The sequence below is a fragment of the Brachypodium distachyon genome, chromosome 3, assembly GCF_000005505.3.
Source record: "Brachypodium distachyon strain Bd21 chromosome 3, Brachypodium_distachyon_v3.0, whole genome shotgun sequence".
NCBI lineage: Eukaryota > Viridiplantae > Streptophyta > Magnoliopsida > Poales > Poaceae > Brachypodium > Brachypodium distachyon.
Window position 1 is genome coordinate 12,977,573 of NC_016133.3, and position 15,676 is coordinate 12,993,248.

General features: G+C 45.2%; 4 protein-coding genes across 7 annotated transcripts; 2 read left to right on the plus strand and 2 right to left on the minus strand.

Annotated features, from left to right (window-relative positions):
- Positions 1 to 301: 301 nt before the first annotated feature.
- LOC100829413 (transcription factor ILR3) lies at positions 302 to 3,398 on the minus strand. Its single transcript, XM_003573307.4, has 5 exons — positions 3,131 to 3,398; positions 2,081 to 2,143; positions 1,918 to 1,995; positions 1,673 to 1,835; positions 302 to 881 (listed from the first exon to the last, which is right to left on the minus strand). Exons 1-5 carry the CDS (start codon positions 3,277 to 3,279, stop codon positions 594 to 596), a joined length of 741 nt encoding a protein of 246 aa, XP_003573355.1. The 5' UTR covers positions 3,280 to 3,398; the 3' UTR covers positions 302 to 593.
- A 1,059-nt stretch (positions 3,399 to 4,457) lies between these two features.
- LOC100839922 (pentatricopeptide repeat-containing protein At5g50390, chloroplastic) lies at positions 4,458 to 7,686 on the plus strand. 2 transcript variants are annotated; one of them, XR_001407181.2, is made up of 3 exons: positions 4,458 to 6,609; positions 7,229 to 7,297; positions 7,408 to 7,686. XR_001407181.2 is itself a non-coding variant. In XM_014901432.2 (2 exons), exon 1 carries the CDS (start codon positions 4,581 to 4,583, stop codon positions 6,603 to 6,605), a length of 2,025 nt encoding a protein of 674 aa, XP_014756918.1. In that variant the 5' UTR covers positions 4,458 to 4,580; the 3' UTR covers positions 6,606 to 6,609; positions 7,229 to 7,686. The 2 variants fall into 2 exon arrangements, 1 of the variants encoding a protein (XP_014756918.1); XM_014901432.2 differs by having other exon boundaries at positions 7,229 to 7,686.
- LOC100830034 lies at positions 7,248 to 8,976 on the plus strand. 2 transcript variants are annotated; one of them, XM_003573309.4, is made up of 4 exons: positions 7,248 to 7,737; positions 7,830 to 7,981; positions 8,181 to 8,386; positions 8,583 to 8,976. In XM_003573309.4, the coding sequence occupies exons 2-4, from the start codon at positions 7,880 to 7,882 to the stop codon at positions 8,767 to 8,769; spliced, it is 495 nt and encodes a 164-aa protein (XP_003573357.1). In that variant the 5' UTR covers positions 7,248 to 7,737; positions 7,830 to 7,879; the 3' UTR covers positions 8,770 to 8,976. The 2 variants fall into 2 exon arrangements, with proteins under 2 accessions (XP_003573357.1, XP_024318356.1); XM_024462588.1 differs by having other exon boundaries at positions 7,248 to 7,683; positions 7,793 to 7,981.
- Positions 8,977 to 9,267: 291 nt separating this feature from the next.
- Positions 9,268 to 14,310, minus strand: LOC100840227 (calcium/calmodulin-regulated receptor-like kinase 1). 2 transcript variants are annotated; one of them, XM_010235997.3, is made up of 8 exons: positions 14,079 to 14,310; positions 12,785 to 13,186; positions 11,563 to 11,716; positions 11,365 to 11,491; positions 10,816 to 10,901; positions 10,661 to 10,732; positions 10,000 to 10,203; positions 9,268 to 9,908 (listed from the first exon to the last, which is right to left on the minus strand). In XM_010235997.3, exons 2-8 carry the CDS (start codon positions 13,096 to 13,098, stop codon positions 9,573 to 9,575), a joined length of 1,293 nt encoding a protein of 430 aa, XP_010234299.1. In that variant the 5' UTR covers positions 13,099 to 13,186; positions 14,079 to 14,310; the 3' UTR covers positions 9,268 to 9,572. The 2 variants fall into 2 exon arrangements, with proteins under 2 accessions (XP_010234299.1, XP_010234298.1); XM_010235996.3 differs by having other exon boundaries at positions 12,785 to 13,191.
- Between the last annotated feature and the right edge of the window lie 1,366 nt (positions 14,311 to 15,676).

Consider the following 15,676-nt stretch of genomic DNA (forward strand, 5'->3'; position numbering starts at 1 on the left):
GCTTGTGAATGTGATCCAGTATTACTCGCCGGAGGCAAACACGACGTAGGGAAGAGGTAACCAGAAAGGAAGGGCTACCTGTGCTGCTCATTTGCCATGGCTTGCTGCTACAGCTCTACTGCTTGGTCTTATGAGTAATGATGTTCCTAGTTGCTAAGCTCAGGCAGGTGTTGTGCCATATTTGAATATGAAAATCCCCCCTCCTATTTTTGCTTGCGAGATTGTTGATACAAGCTCATGTATTTGTAGCATGGCAGAAAGAAATGAACTCGACAAATCAGGAAATGAAAAAAGTGGTACAGTACTGAATTTGCTACTACAGTACTATATAGGGATTGGAGAATCAAGAATGAGCATTTCTTCGTTCTCCAGAAAAAACTGTATTGTACAAGTTGTAAGCAACAGGTAGTATAATAACTCTATAGACGCACAGTTGTAAGCATTCTCCTCATCAACAAAAGACTACCACCACCACATGCGGACAATAGTCCGGTAGTATGAATCAGAGAGACTACATGACCAATTAATGGATCGAACAACTATGCTGTTTTAGGTTACCATGAGTACTTGACGAGATTTAAACGATCCAAGCATTAAGCAACAGGCGGGCATGCTTCGCTGTCCTTCGATGTGTCGACTTCAGAAGGCGGCATGAACTGCCACATCGGGTATCCTGGGTAACCGACAAAGGGCATCATCATTTTCTGCCCTTGCCCGTGGGCATGGAAGGGAGCCATCGGCGCCTGCGCAAACGGGGAGGGCATCATAGCCGGATGAGGCATGTAGGCTGGAGTTGCAGTCAGGAGCTTCATCTGGTGTTCTAATGTTTCCTTTTCTACTTTCAGCTTCTGCTTCTCGTCACGAAGTTCATCCTTCTCTGTCTGAAATTTTAAGAAAGAAGTTATGGGATACATCATTACATAGTTTAGCTAACATGATAATACTAAGAACAACTTTGGCATTATCCATAACATGCAACGCACATCAATCACTTGACTGGTTGAGCCATAGCAGGATAAGGGATTTGTATTCCCAAAGTCTAACAACACAAGTAACAATGTAACAAGGATGGGAAGTTCAACTGCAATCATCATTAAAGGAAATGTCATACATGATACATCAACAGTATATGCACTGTGCTCCATGGTAATATGCATCAGCATCGATAAGTAACCAGGTATGCAGTTTCTGGCCAGCTGAATCTGATAGCTCATTGTAATTTCTGGCCATATTATCACCATATTCGTAAGTTGTATTGTAGAAGATAAAACAGTAAGTGGTAAGTGACCAGAGATGTATTCCACTAGCCAAACTAGAATCATCTAAGCGCACATCAACCACGTGCTAGCATAAAGCATTGCAAACCTTGGCCCTTGGGAGGCTTTTAATGCGATCTGATTGCAATAAACAAACATAAAAATAAAGAACACTGGACAGCTAAGTGGGACAGAGAAGTAAAAGAGCGTGAGTTTCATAATTCGGCCAAATTGTTGGCTGCTCTTAACATCAGAGCTAAATAAGACGGTTCCCTTTGAAATGTGGTTCTCAATAATTCAGGACAGGTTCCCATCACAGGAAACCGTAATGTAAGTCCTCAAGTAAACAGCCTACAAGCTCCAGATGCATAAGCTTTTGGATAATAGAAGATTGCATACAAGTAAGGTTGCCTCACCTTCAGTTCTTTAATCTTATCTTCAAGGCTCTCATTAGTATCCTTTAGCTGCTGTGCTTCAGCACGAAGCTGAGTAACCATGCGAGTAGCGTCACTTAGGATAGCAGCTTTGTCAGATTTTACTGGCTTACCAGGATCCAAAGTAGTACCCAATTCAAGAAACCTATCAATCATAAGAAATGTTCAAAATTTATGGGCAATGTCTCTTCACGGTCTACGACTAACATATTGAAGGTATGATGTACCTGTCATTCAGCTTGTCCCTTCTCACTTTTTCCCTGCAAGCTTTGGATGTCGGCCGACCGCACGACTCTGACCTTGACCTGTGATTTGCAATAGATTCCCAATTACAGATCTGATGATGGAACCAATAATCTGATATAGCAAAAAGTGAAACAGCTGCCTGACCGTTTATTGCTGCCTGGAACCTTGGAGACATCAGAAGTGTTCACGTAGCTGCCTACTTCCACACTGTAACAGTAAAGAGGGGAAGTAACTAAAGGCACAAACAAGTTGTCTAACAAAAAAGAGTAATAATCATGGAGCCATAGAATATGTGATACTCCTGTGCGCATATGCCAGCGAATTTCAACCAAGAACTTAGTAACTGCTGCTATAACATATGCCAGTGTATGTCGGACTGCTTTCCAGTTGTCCAGTTGTATAACATATTCAGCGAAATGGATCCTATAGTCTTATTATGGGGGAAAAAATGTGCATATTCCAGTGAATTTCAACCAAGAAGTTAAAGATAAATTAACCAGAAATCTGTTGTCATCTGCTTAAATACACCAATCGCCTTCAATAAGCCAGGAGACAACATCAGTGTGGATGCTCGGCTAACTAGAACTTAGTAACTGCTGCTGTTATGTACACTTCGAGGCAATATAAGGTCGGTGGAAAACACTAGATTTAACCCGTGACACCAGCCAGAATTAACACTCACCACAATCCAAAACAATCCAGTTTCATCCATTCCCAGAGGAACAACATTAAACAAATCCTTGAACCAGAAACAGATATACCAATCCAGATTCCAGATGAATATGCTGCCAATCCACCCTCCACAACCATGCCTGATGCCTCGGAGCAACGTAACAGCATGTTCTACACCAAAAATTGTCTTCCCTACACAAACTAACCAGCCTATTCGACCAACAACTGAAACGGCCTCGGCACGTGAATTATCACCAATAATTCATCGGAAGCCCTAGGATCCAGATAAAGCAAAAACCGCCTCTACGAGTTACAATCAGGCAAACGTGTACGCTATCCCCAAGAGCCCTACAAATAATCCCCAAAAAATGAAGCCATCAACGCGACCGGGTAACCCTGAATCTACGAATATATCCTCTGCAACGAAACAGTGAACGCCGTGTTGAGCAACCAATCCACGAAACCGATCTCGACACGAACCAAAACTATGTCTACCTGCGCGGCGGGGAGAGAAGCGCGTACCTTGGGTTGGACGACGAGGCGGAGGCGTCCCACGGGAAGGCGCCGCACGCGGAGGCCGGGAGGTCCTCGAGGATGCCGCAGTCGAGGAACCAGTCGTCGCCGCCTCCTCCTCCTCCTCCTCCACCTCCGTCCCCCGGAGCGAGAGCCATCGATCGCCGCCGCCCGCGTCGAACCCTACCTCGCCGTCGCCGTCGCCGGAAAAGTCGCTCGCCTTTTCTCCGCCTTCCCCCCCTTTTTTCACTCGGTTTCTATATTTGGTTCCTTTCCGCTGATTTTTCGACGACCCGTGTTGGTGGAGGCAGATCGGGGTCTTGCTCCGATGACATGTGGGACCCAGATAACGTCATTTTTAAATGGTTTATTTTGTTCTAAAAGTTTTGGGATTTTCTGTGTGGCTGAGAGAGAGATAAGAGTAGGTGAGGTGTAGGGGGGACTTACGTGGCGTTGCATGATGGGTGAGATCTATTAGGATGCCGCATCTCTTGCCAGGTAGGCTCTAGATTCCCCGTAGGCAACGGCCATTATATATGCCTAGTAGCCGTAAGATATTATGCTAATCGTCATTTGCCACTGTTTCAATAAGGATAGTTACGAAACTTATGCATCATGTAAGTCGTTGTAAACATAGGGAAGTCTTTGACGTGGCATTTTGGTCATCAATTAGACGATTTTTGTTTCTAGCCACATATCCATCCTACTGATATTACTCTAGTCTACTAAAACGTTTTATATTTTGTGTCAAAATAGTTTTATATTTATAACAATAACTAGATGATAAAAAGGCGCATAGTTATTTTTGGAATCACGATTGAGGAGATATAAGTGTACCATAAGAGTGACCGAAAGTTATAATGATTTTTGCCAAACGAAATGTAGCATATTAGAAGCATGATCTGTATCTTTGAAATGTATCAACGAAATATATATTTTCCATTAAAAACTCTCTATACGTTCAAATTTGAACTCTTACCAAAGCTCAAATTAGTTGGTCCGGAGGAGATGGTTCAGACAGTTTCGACTACAACCGTTTGTTTCAGCCTGTTCCATAAGGCTAGTGATAATTTGGTGAAGTCATTTTTTTAGATCCACTTTGTTCCACTGTAATATCTGGCGTTGCCTGGTTTTAATAATATATGACTGTGTGTCCTCGTTTACAAAAAATAAAAAGTTGTGCATCATGTTTAGCTCGGCCAAAGGTCAACCGCGCACTTGAAAACGGCCTCCAAAAACCATTCCACTGACACCAAGGTCCCATCGACTTCACGGTCCCACATGACATGTCAGTGACGCATCCCCGTGTAGACCACCAACCGCGTGCACCTAGCAGTTAGTCAAGCCCACACGACACGATATCCCCTTCTCCCCTGAGCTCTCACTCTGCTCCCGCTAAACCCAAAACCCTGGCCAACCTCGCCGCGAATCCACTGAAACCGAGCTCGATTCCCCTCCCATGGAGCTGCAGCTCGCCCCGCTCGGCATCCTCTCGCTGCATCACCACCGCGCCGTCACCCGCCCCACCAAGGCCACGTCCACGGCCACCGCCAACATAACATCGGCATGCTCGGCGGAAGCGCTCAAGCCACGGCCGCAGCTCCCGCCGCCGCTCCGCCGGCGGAGGGCGCGGGGCGTCCACCTCCCTTCCCTCTGCGCCGCCATCGAGCGGCTGGTGGCCGAGGGGCGGCACCGCGAGGCCTGCGACGCGCTCAGGGAGGCCCGCGCGGGCGCCCCGTTCGCGGCGCTGCCGCCGGGCACCTACGACGCGCTGGTGACCGCCGCCTCCGCGCTGCGGGAGGCCGGGTCCGCGGCGGCGGTGCTGTGGCACATGGAGAGCTCCGGGTTCCAGCCCGACCAGTACATGTGGAACCGGGTGCTGGGGATGTATCTGGCGTGCGGGATGCTGGCCGAGGCGCGCGAGGTGTTTGAGGGAATGCCGGCTCGGAGCCGGGTCACCTGGGGCGTGATGATGGGCGGGCTGGTCGACGGTCGGCAGCCCCGCGGCGCCCTGGCACTCTTCGGTGAGCTGTGGGGGGAGATGGGCGTGGGAGCAGGGCCGAGGGTGCTTGTGGTGGCCGTCCGTGCAGCCACAGCGCTTGGGTCGGTGCGCGCTGGGCAGGAGCTGCATTGTTGCGTCGCGAAGATGGGGGCGTGCGAGGACCAGTACTTGCCGTGTGCGCTCGTCGACATGTACAGTAAGTGCGGGCGGCTTGATGAGGCGAGGCGGGTGTTTGATGGGATGCCGTGGAGGAGTGTCGTGGCGTGGAACACGATGCTGGCTGCGTATTCGCTTCATGGGTGTGCTGAGGAGGCAGTGGACTTGTACCACGACATGTGCGAGTGTGGTGTTGTCTTTGATCAGTTCACGTTCTCGACGATGCTCGGGGTTTTCTCGAGGCTGGGTCTCCTGGAACATGCAAAGCAAATCCATGCTAGCCTGATTCAAAGTGGGTTACATATGGATATTGTTGGGAATACGGCACTTGTTGATCTGTATTGCAAGTGGGGTCGGATGGAAGATGCAAGGCATGTGTTTGAGAGGATGCCTAGCAGGAACCTTATCTCTTGGAATGCTCTAATAGCAGGGTATGGCTACCATGGCATGGGGGCTCATGCTATTGAGATGTTTGAGAGGCTCATAGCTGAAGGGATTGCTCCAAATCACGTGACATATCTAGGAGTACTAAATGCGTGTAGGTTTTCTGGATTTATCGACAAAGGGAAGAGGATTTTCCAGTTGATGGCTCAGAATCCAAAAACGAAACCACGGGCAATGCACTATGCTTGTGTTATTGAGCTTTTTGGTCAACAGGGGCTACTGGATGAAGCCTATTCAATGATAAGGAAAGCACCGTTCACCCCAACTGCCAACATGTGGGGAGCGTTGCTCACTGCTTGTAGGATCCACAAGAATATTCAGCTTGCTAGATTAGCAGCCGAGCAGCTATTGGCGATGGAACCTCAGAAAGTTAACAATTATATTGTGCTTCTCAACTTGTATATTAGCTCAGGCAGACAGGACGAGGCTTTGAAGGTAGTTAACACCTTGAACGGCGCGGGGTTATGTATGAGTAATGCTTGTAGCTGGATCACAGTCAAGAAAAAAGATCACAGGTTTTTCTTTAAGGATAGTCTCCACCCAAAAAGTTCAGAGATCTACAGGAAGCTACATACGTTAATGGAGGCGTTGAAAGAACTTGGTTATGTAGCTGAAGAGGATGAATTGCTCCCTGATATTCTTCCTGATGAGCTAAAGACATCGAAAGCTTACCATAGTGAAAGACTTGCAGTTGCGTTTGGTATTATCAGCACATCTCCATCTACTCCCTTGACAATCAACCAAAGCCATCGGTTGTGTCGTGACTGCCACAAGGTAATGAAATTGGTTGCACAAGTTACCAAGAGAGAGATTGTTTTAAGAGATGGTAGCAGGTTTCACCACTTCAAACTTGGGACATGCTCTTGCGGTGACTACTGGTAACTAGGTATGTCCAACTGAATGATTGTTCAGTGTTGGGTTTATCTACAGGCATGCTATTTGCTAATTCATTGTGATCTAGATCTGGAATGCAATTCTGGCACTAAAACCAAGCAAAGCTTATGAATAATCAGCATCAAAGCTCTTCATTTTCACTTTCTGAAGTATCAAATGTGAAAAGTGAAAACTACTAGTAGTTGTTACTATTGACCTGCAAGTTAATTGCCGGAATATTTTTTTAGTTGCCCCCAGTCCCAGTGTGATACTCAAAATTACATACCTGTTTGCTGACAATGTTCTTTCATTGTCTATTAATCAAAGCATTTTTTTTCTTCTGGTTCATGAGATATTCTTAACTCTTTTCCTTGGCTTGTCCGGTCATGACTATTGTTTATTAATTGAATATACATCATAACCCCTGTAGTTGTATAACACAATTCCATTTTAGCATTGTAGTATCTATCCACACAATTGTGTGTGGAATTCAGGTACCTCTCAAAAGTCGATACTTGTTTGCACGTTAGCTTCTCACCAAGACGTGCAAACAAGGGATTCCATTTTAGGTTGCATATTGAGGAGTGGCTATCCTGTAGTATTATATTAAGCTAAAACAATTTGGCTGGCAGCTGATGATTCCAGAGGTTATATGAAGCATCTCAACTGGAAAAGCTTCATTAGTGAGGATGCAAGGCTTGGTAAGTTCATAGATTTTTAGTTTTTTTTTAGTTTGATTCTCATTGATATGCATGTTTACCTTGCCTTCCTTTTTATTTTACTGCTGTCAAAAGTCGATACTTGTTTGCAGGTCTTGGTGAGTAGCTTCTTATATACTCTTATCATTCTGTGAAAAGCTGACCTTTATGACGTGCTAGGAAGAAAAATGTTTTCTTTTGAGCAAAATCAGGTCGGCACCTTTCCCTGTGTTTCCACTAGCTTTGCAAACCTTGTGTAAAAGAAGAATCTGCAAAAGTAGGCTGGATATTAGAATATGTGATGGGGTTGGCTTTCATACTGGAGATACCAATATTTACTTGTGTCCAGCAAGGAAGGAATAAAGCTCAGATGTAACAAAGGATCCAAGGAAAGTATAACACTTTGAGCATCTCTTGACAGCTTGTTTCTAACTGCATCATAGGTGGAGAAAATTCTCCTGTTTCACTTTTGATCTCATCTCTTTCTTCTGTGATCAGCAATAAAAAGGGCCACAACTCCCTTCGTTGTAAGCAGGCAATCTTTCTCCCACAACTTCTCAGCTTACAGAAGTTTGAGAATACAAGATGGCTAAAATGATTGCTGCTGTCATTGTATGCGTGGTTGTTTTAGCCCTGGATATCACTGCTGGGATACTAGGGATTCAGGCTCAGGCTGCACAAAACAAGGTAGTTGCATGAGATTGTTAATATTTCTCAGTTTTTCTTAATGAAATGCATGCTATTTTGAAGTAAAAGGTTCATTAACGGATGTTTTCGGCTATCGAGGCTACCTTCATGCATGGTTATTACTGTAGAGTAGTATAGTAGTTAAAGGTGCTTGACACAATAATTTTATCTGACGCTTGTTATTTGATTTTGTTGGCAGACTAAAAAGGTCACAATACTCTTTATCCAATGCGAGAAACCGGTATATAAAGCATACCAGCTCGGCCTCGCGGCGGCAGTGTTCCTAGTAGTTTCTCACGCTGTGGCCAACTTCCTCGGCGGCTGTGCCTGCATCTGCTCTCAGTTGGAATTCATTCGGGCATCCATCAACAGGAAACTGGCAGCTACTCTTATTATTCTTTCATGGTAACTTTGCTCTCACCTCAAACATTCTTTTGCAAAAGAGTTGCACACCACTTCATTAGGATAGAGAAATGAGTTATAACACCATACTGGTTATACACTTTATCAGAGAAGTAAATCACCTTGAATCTACACAAGACATGATAGGAGTTGATCTGTGATTCTGGCTAATAGAAAACTATTGCTGGTTGTCTAATAGGATCGCACTCATCGTTGGGTTCTCGCTGCTGCTCGCTGGGGCCATGTCCAATTCCAAGTCGAAGACGTCGTGCGGGTTCGTGCATGGCAAGACGCTGGCCCTTGGAGGGATCATGTGCTTCGTCCACGCAGGGGTCACCGTCGCCTACTATGTCACCGCCAATGCGGCGGCGAACGAACTTCCTTAGGCCAGTGCGTGTGCAAATGCTTTTGGCTGAGATTATACAGTCTGATACTTTGTCACAGGAGATTACCATTCTTTTCTTGCTTTTGTTGTTTCGTGTCTTTCAGATTGTGATTCAACTTTTTACTGTTTTACACTTCATGGAAGCATCCGGTTCTGTATCGTATCAAAGTTGCACAAAATGAGATATAATTGCGGTTTGATTGATTCATCGATGTTTTGTTCTGAACGCTTGAGAGGCCGACAGTGCTGCTGAAAATTAACAAAATTCGCATGTAAATTCTCAATTGCGTCGGTAACACCAGGTAGTTTCGGAAGATTCTAGCATAGTTTTGCTATGTTCAAAAACTGAATTAAAATTACACATTATTTTCCATGGACAGCAACCGTAAAATGAGTCCATCCTCAAATCTGCACCTGCTTCCTGGACGCACTGGGCAGTGAGCCAAATTTCTGTGCCAAATGGTAGAACCATTACTGTGAAGGCAAGGCAATTGTTGTGTAAAAGCACTGCAGCAGGACATCATCTCCTGACAAAGGCAATGGCAAAGATGGTAACAGTCAGCTTCTATTCATCAAATACTTACAATGCAGGTCTATACAGCAGAGATACAATTTGATAACACTCCACATTAGTCACCAGTCACCATACACAAAACTACTGCTCAAAACTTCACCTCCCTATCCAATAGGTACATGCTTGATCCTCGTATTTTCCATATGAACAGAACAAAAGGATCACACAAAATTGAAAGAGAAAAACTTGGAGCCAGGAACAACAGTAGAGGGAACTTTTGTTAACTCCAGTCAGACATCCGGAAGGTCGGAGACACTGCCAACTGATTCCTGTCTCTGAAGACCGGAGGCATATGACTGAACCTCAGACACGTCGAGGGATTCGTCTTCCGTCCTGCCCGGTGGAAGCTTCCCACTGTGGTGATTCCTGCTGCCACGGCTGTGTTTCGCCACTCGGATCAGCGCCTGGACAACATCTCGCATCGGTGGGCGCTTCCGCGACACGCGGCTCACGCATTTGTAAGCCACAGCAGCCATGTCATTGAGCTCCTCCACATCAAATGTGCCTTCTAGCCGAGAGTCTGCGATTTCCTCCCACCCAGTTTTTCCATCAGCATTAATCGCAGCCTGATCATAGAGCATTGTACTCAGCATTTAAAAACGTTATTCTCCTCAGAAACTGAACTCTACAAAGATTAACGGGCGGGGAACTCCTTACCAGCTCAACATATTCCATTAGACCTTGTTGAGGGTTTCTACCAGCAATCAGTTCAAATAGCAAAACACCGTAGCTGTACACGTCACTCTTCTTTGTGAATGATCTTGAGGACACATATTCTGGATCAAGATATCCATAAGTTCCACGTATGTTGGCTCCATTTCGAGTAAGCATTTCTTCTCTTGACAACCCAAAATCAGCAACCTGACCAGCAGAAAAGTACTAATTCAAATCCTGCTATTAAAACTGGTTGATTAACTAAAGAAAAGTTTGTGATTTTTCTTCAACAAATTCAGTAAGTATGTCTGCTACACTCGTTGGTTTCTAAACATTTTCAAGTTGATATTTAAATTCAAAACAAGGCTCTACCCCAGTAAAGAGTTAAGGAACAAATGACCACGACATAGAACAGTATAAACGAATTCCTGATGCTGCTTCCATTATATGATTGTATGCAGCATCAAGTGCAAACCGAATGTCGGTAGTACAACTTAAGAACTACTGCAGTATAAACTGAAACAAGCAAACAGATGTTCTAGGTAATTAACTAAGTTACTACCGAGATGAGGGACACAAGAACCTAACATATCATGCATGGTTAGTATGATGAACAGATTTACCTAAAAAAAAGTGTGATGAATAGCAGAGATGTACAGCATACCCTAGCACGCATGGACTGGTCCAGTAAAATGTTTGGTGATTTGATGTCACGATGAACTACCGGAGGAACAGCCTGCACTAAACTTAAGCCAGATCAGGGAATCTCTTTGCATTTCACCATAGACCATGCTTCCAATTATGCATTACAAAGCTTACCCCGTCATGCAGGTATTCCAAACCCCTAGCAACATCCAGAGCTATGTTTACCCTCAAATGCCACCTCAGTGGTGCACTGTTTTCACCTGAATTGCGAAAATTATTCAGACACACAAAAAACTGTATGTGTAACATGTGAAATTCTCTCTAGACATACTGTCTTGAAAAAGATAGATTAACACGGATGATCAGTCAAAATTTGTTCAAGGATAATATGCGAGAAAAACTAGTTTCTGTTGACTTAAATCATGTGAACACCCCCTTGCACTCTCTATCTGATAAGAGAAGCTAAAAGGATGGTGATTATGTTTCTAAGTGATCAAGAACTATGAAGGTAAAAGGGGGATGTTTTGCTAGACATTTCAAGAACTCCAATAACTCCGAATCCATATCATGGTGTCTTAAAGAATTGCAGGTCCTTCTAAATCACATTCTGACTAAACCAAAGTTATGGTAGCAACCAAGCACAAATGTGTCGAAGTAATTACTGTGAGGAGAGATCTTCTTATAAACAAGGTGCTACATTTTGCAGATAGAGAGAATAAATACCATATAAGTGTGATGCTAGGCTCCCATTAGGCATGTAAGCATATAGCAGAATATGTTGCCCTTTTTCAGCACAGTAGCCAACCAAGTTCACCAGATTCCTGTGGTGCAATCGCCCAAGAAGCAAGACCTGACATTAAGTTATGTCAAATGCGAGTTCTAGACATGATCGTTGCCAGTCATGTATAAACATAAGCTTACCTCATTGTGGAACTCCTTTTCACCTTGCTTTGAATTGTTAGCAAGTACTTTAACAGCCAGTATCTCACCAGATGACATATCAGCTTTGTAAACAGGACCAAACGCTCCTTGGCCCAATAGTGTTGTAAAATTGCTGGTAGCCTTCAGTAGTTCCCTAGAGAAAGGAAAAATATGAATATTCACAAGAGTATACGAGATATCCATGAATGGTGCATGGTTATGTAGAAGACACAATTTCATGGTCGTACAAAATTAGCAACACACAAGAGGCCAGACAATAACTTACAAAACAAGTACTCCCTCTGTTCCATATTAGTTGTACTAAATCAGTGCCAATTAGTATGGAACGGAGGGGTAGTATAGTAGTAAACTGTGAGACAACATAATTTTATATTATTGCTGGAATCGCTGAGTATGGTGGCTCCTTTGCTTGCTAATAGTTGCCGAGGTTTGGTGTTCCATTGTAGCCTCCTTACATTAATAAATTGCTGATGGTTACCATGTTCATATACAATGCTTGGCTAGCAGTGGGATATGCAAAAAAAATTATGCCAACAAAGATGAACTAATACACGAGTCCAAAACCTTTGTTCTTGTTACATTGGATGAAAAACGGACATTCTTGATTTAGTTACAATTTTACTTCCTACCAACCATAGTTCGGTTCACCTACACACAATCACATAGTTCAGATGCTTTGGTCAATATTCAGTAAACGAAGCACACATTTATCATGTATATCATTCAAACAAATTGAACTTGACCACTGACCACAAGATTTGAACGAATCTGCTATTTGAGACATCAGTACTGCATAACATTCATATATACACGTGTGAGATGTTTTCCGATCCTTTATTCCCTCATGTTTCTCTGCATTCAAAAACCTAGAAAAATATATATTGCATGTTCCCTTTCTATAGTATAATTAGTTTCTCCAAGTCCCACCCTTCCCATGGAAATTTCCACTCTGACACGTCAAAAGACAAAAACCAAAAGAAGGAACCCTTAAAAAGTTGGTGGGTTCAGAAGTACAAGAGAAGTCAAAGGAGGATAACCAACCTATGACATGAACCTCTTTTGAGATATAACAATAAATAACTTACCAAGATCCTAAGATCAAAGCAAAATAATTATACAACTTCCTTTCAGTAAAAAATAAAAAATTATACAACTATGAATCTTGGCACCACGAGAATGCAAAAGGATCAAGGAAACATACTTGTATGCATATTTGGGTATCCCAGAAGCTGATATTAGGCTCTTCCTGCCAGGCCCTTCAATCCACAGAGACACCCCACGGTCTTCAAACTCCCTCGGCGAATCCTGCCCTGTAGTCGAGTTCGAGAGCACGGTACAGGTATTGACACCATTGGTGCGGATGGGGATCATCGATGACCTCCTTGAGCTACTACTCCTTATTTGCGCCTTAGAACACCGATACCTCATGCACAGGAGTATTCCAACTGCCAGCAGAACCCCTATCACCACACCAACCGTGGTCCCGATGATCAGACCTTCAGAAACCCCATTCATTCTCCCCACTCAGCCACAGATCCTAGCACTTGGAATGCTGCATCCAACTCATGGAAGCTCTGACGAGGAACAAGACCAACAGCTGTACCTGTCCTGCCAATAAGTACAATGGAGAATAGTAAATTGGAAGCCCTGAACAGTAACAGCATGTGGCTCCACGCATTAGGTGGCTTCCTGAGTCAACATCTAGAAACGGAAACGTAATCCTCTATACAAAACTTTGCCATCTGAAGTCTGAACTGATGTCACATCAAAATATCAGATCTTTAAGAAGCACGGTGACACCACTGATAAGATAAGATGCAGAGTTAAGAACTAGTAATTTATTTACGCCAACACGTCCCTAGACAGAAACGAGTTAGATATTATTGGTGAACAAACCTCCAAAGTGAGAAATTACTTTCTCATATACAATTTCTTTTGAAAAGGGAAGTGGTACCTTTTTGTCGTGAGCTAATTTGTCACTAACAGCACTAAAAAATACACACAGAAAAGCCCCTGTTTGCTCATGCCAAACAACCAAATAAATGTGTCTCATAATAAGGAAACAAATTACTGTATTCTTATAGCAAGAGAAATACTAGCGATTTGCGGAACTGTTCGTCGCAAGAACTCCGAAACTGTCGCCTGCTGTCCCCAACACCTATCTCCCCCAAACACTACAATCCTTCATACGAATCGCAAAGATGCCACCTTCCACTTCATAATCAGGAACACTTTTGAACCTAAACACCTTACAACATCAACAAACTTCGGGAGAGAGAGAGAGAAAAAAAGCCTTTCCCAGTCCAGGCACTAAACGATCCAACATACGAACGAAGAGGAGCGCGAGAATAGCAAGGCGGAAAAAACTAGACAAAACCAGGAAAACGGATCCTCTGAACCGACGAAACGAACACGAAACCGAGCGTACGCCAACACAAAGATCAAACGAGAAACCGAATCCCGGCCTAGAAAACGCACGAGAGAGCGCGGGGTACCTCGAATGCGCGCGGGAGGAGAAGGGGGTCTGCGGGGCTGCTTGTTCGGACCGTCTCCCGGCGGCGGTCTCGATCGCGGGGAATGCCGGCGGATTGGGGGCCGCGGAATCGGTCCGGGGAGGAAGATTTGTTTTGGTGATGGCTTCTGGCTTGGTGTTCAAAGAGAGGCGAGGCGAGAGAGAAAGACGACTTTCGAGAGTGTAACTTCCTGCGGAGAATAAAGCAAAGGAAAGAGAGAACAAAATAAATGAGAAAAAGCCACTTATGGAGAGAGAAAAAAGAAGTTGAGGGTACTTTTGTAATTGTGCCTAACTATAATTTCATATGAAATTATTGTGATGACTCAAATGAACAGAATATTGAAAACGTAGAAGAATGATACCCATCCGTTCCTAAATATATTTTTTCAAGAATGCAACCCGACGGGTGCATCATCAATTAAAGGAGAAGAGCCGGAAGGCTAGTACAACGCCAAAACCAGCTACAACACCCATCGGGCAAGTACAAAGGAGAAATTACAACCTACCAAGCAACTTACTCGCCGCGAAGCCCGGACCAACACCCCTATCCCTAAAGAGGCCGGCAGAGCACCACCGATCCAATTCCTCCCGAACAGTAGAGGTACCCAATGGACTGAATGAGACACCCCGTTGAAGACGATGTCATTACGATGGCGCCAGATGATCCAAAAGACCAGAGTGACAGCCGTCAGGAAGTCCTTTCGCCCACGCCTCGAAAGGGGCCGGGAGGTCCACCACTCCCGCAAGTCAGCCCCCGCCTCGGGGCACCAATCCCTGTGGCCCCAGCAGGTCAGCAGCTGCTGCCACACCTGATGAGAGAAGACGCAGCCCACCAGTAGGTGAGAGATGGTCTCATCCCCTTGATCGCAAAGGGGACACCTAGGCGGGTGTGGGAGACCACGTCTGCGAAGCCGGTCCGCAGTCCAGCATCTGCCCCGGGCCGCTAGCCAAGCGAAGAACCGTCAACGCTCAGGAGCCCTGGACTCCCACACCACAAACGCCATCGGATCACATCGCTGACTAGCGAAGAGGTTCGCATAGGCAGTTTTGGCCGAATAGACCTCATCCTTGGCCCAATTCCACACCAAAACATCGTCCACCCCGGCCTCCAAGTGGACGTCCCGGAGCCACTCCCAAAGAGTTAGGAACTCGACAATGGCCACCGCAGTCAGGTCGGGCCCCACGTCCTCAAGCCGCCGGCCATTCATCGCCTCTCTGACATTACGGCGACGCAGAGAGCCCGCACGCACATGCCCCGCAAGCGTCGGGAAAGCATCGCGAAGACGAACGCCACGCAGCCAACGGTCGATCCAGAAGAACGTGCGACGCCCATCCCCCACCCTAGAAGAGGTGGCCGCCTCAAAGATCTCATCCACCTCTTTAGGGATGCTCAAGGAAAGCCCCTTCCAAGGTTTAGAGACATCCACACCTCCAGCCATCTCCAGCGGACCCTCAAGGCCAGGTTGAGCAAGTGGGGGTTAGGGATGCCGAGGCCGCCGTAGGGTTTGGGAGAGCAAACCGACCTCCAAGCCAGAGACAATGCCCCCCACGAGCCTCTTTCTTCCCCCTCCATTCCTA

Excerpts from the sequence above, each read along its gene's own strand:
- LOC100830034 (XM_003573309.4), top strand. The coding sequence starts at position 7,880 with ATGGCTAAAATGATTGCTGCTGTCATTGTATGCGTGGTTGTTTTAGCC. Across the intron at positions 7,982-8,180 it reads CTCAGGCTGCACAAAACAAG|ACTAAAAAGGTCACAATACT; the intron begins GTAGTTGCATGA and ends TTTTGTTGGCAG. Across the intron at positions 8,387-8,582 it reads ACTCTTATTATTCTTTCATG|GATCGCACTCATCGTTGGGT; the intron begins GTAACTTTGCTC and ends GTTGTCTAATAG.
- LOC100839922 (XM_014901432.2), top strand. The coding sequence starts at position 4,581 with ATGGAGCTGCAGCTCGCCCCGCTCGGCATCCTCTCGCTGCATCACCAC.
- LOC100829413 (XM_003573307.4), bottom strand. The coding sequence starts at position 3,279 with ATGGCTCTCGCTCCGGGGGACGGAGGTGGAGGAGGAGGAGGAGGAGGC. Across the intron at positions 1,996-2,080 it reads GTTCCAGGCAGCAATAAACG|GTCAAGGTCAGAGTCGTGCG; the intron begins GTCAGGCAGCTG and ends TGCAAATCACAG. Across the intron at positions 882-1,672 it reads ATAAGATTAAAGAACTGAAG|ACAGAGAAGGATGAACTTCG; the intron begins GTGAGGCAACCT and ends TTAAAATTTCAG.
- LOC100840227 (XM_010235997.3), bottom strand. The coding sequence starts at position 13,098 with ATGAATGGGGTTTCTGAAGGTCTGATCATCGGGACCACGGTTGGTGTG. Across the intron at positions 11,717-12,784 it reads ATACCCAAATATGCATACAA|GGAACTACTGAAGGCTACCA; the intron begins GTATGTTTCCTT and ends TCCTTTCTCTAG. Across the intron at positions 9,909-9,999 it reads TAATGGAATATGTTGAGCTG|GCTGCGATTAATGCTGATGG; the intron begins GTAAGGAGTTCC and ends CTCTATGATCAG.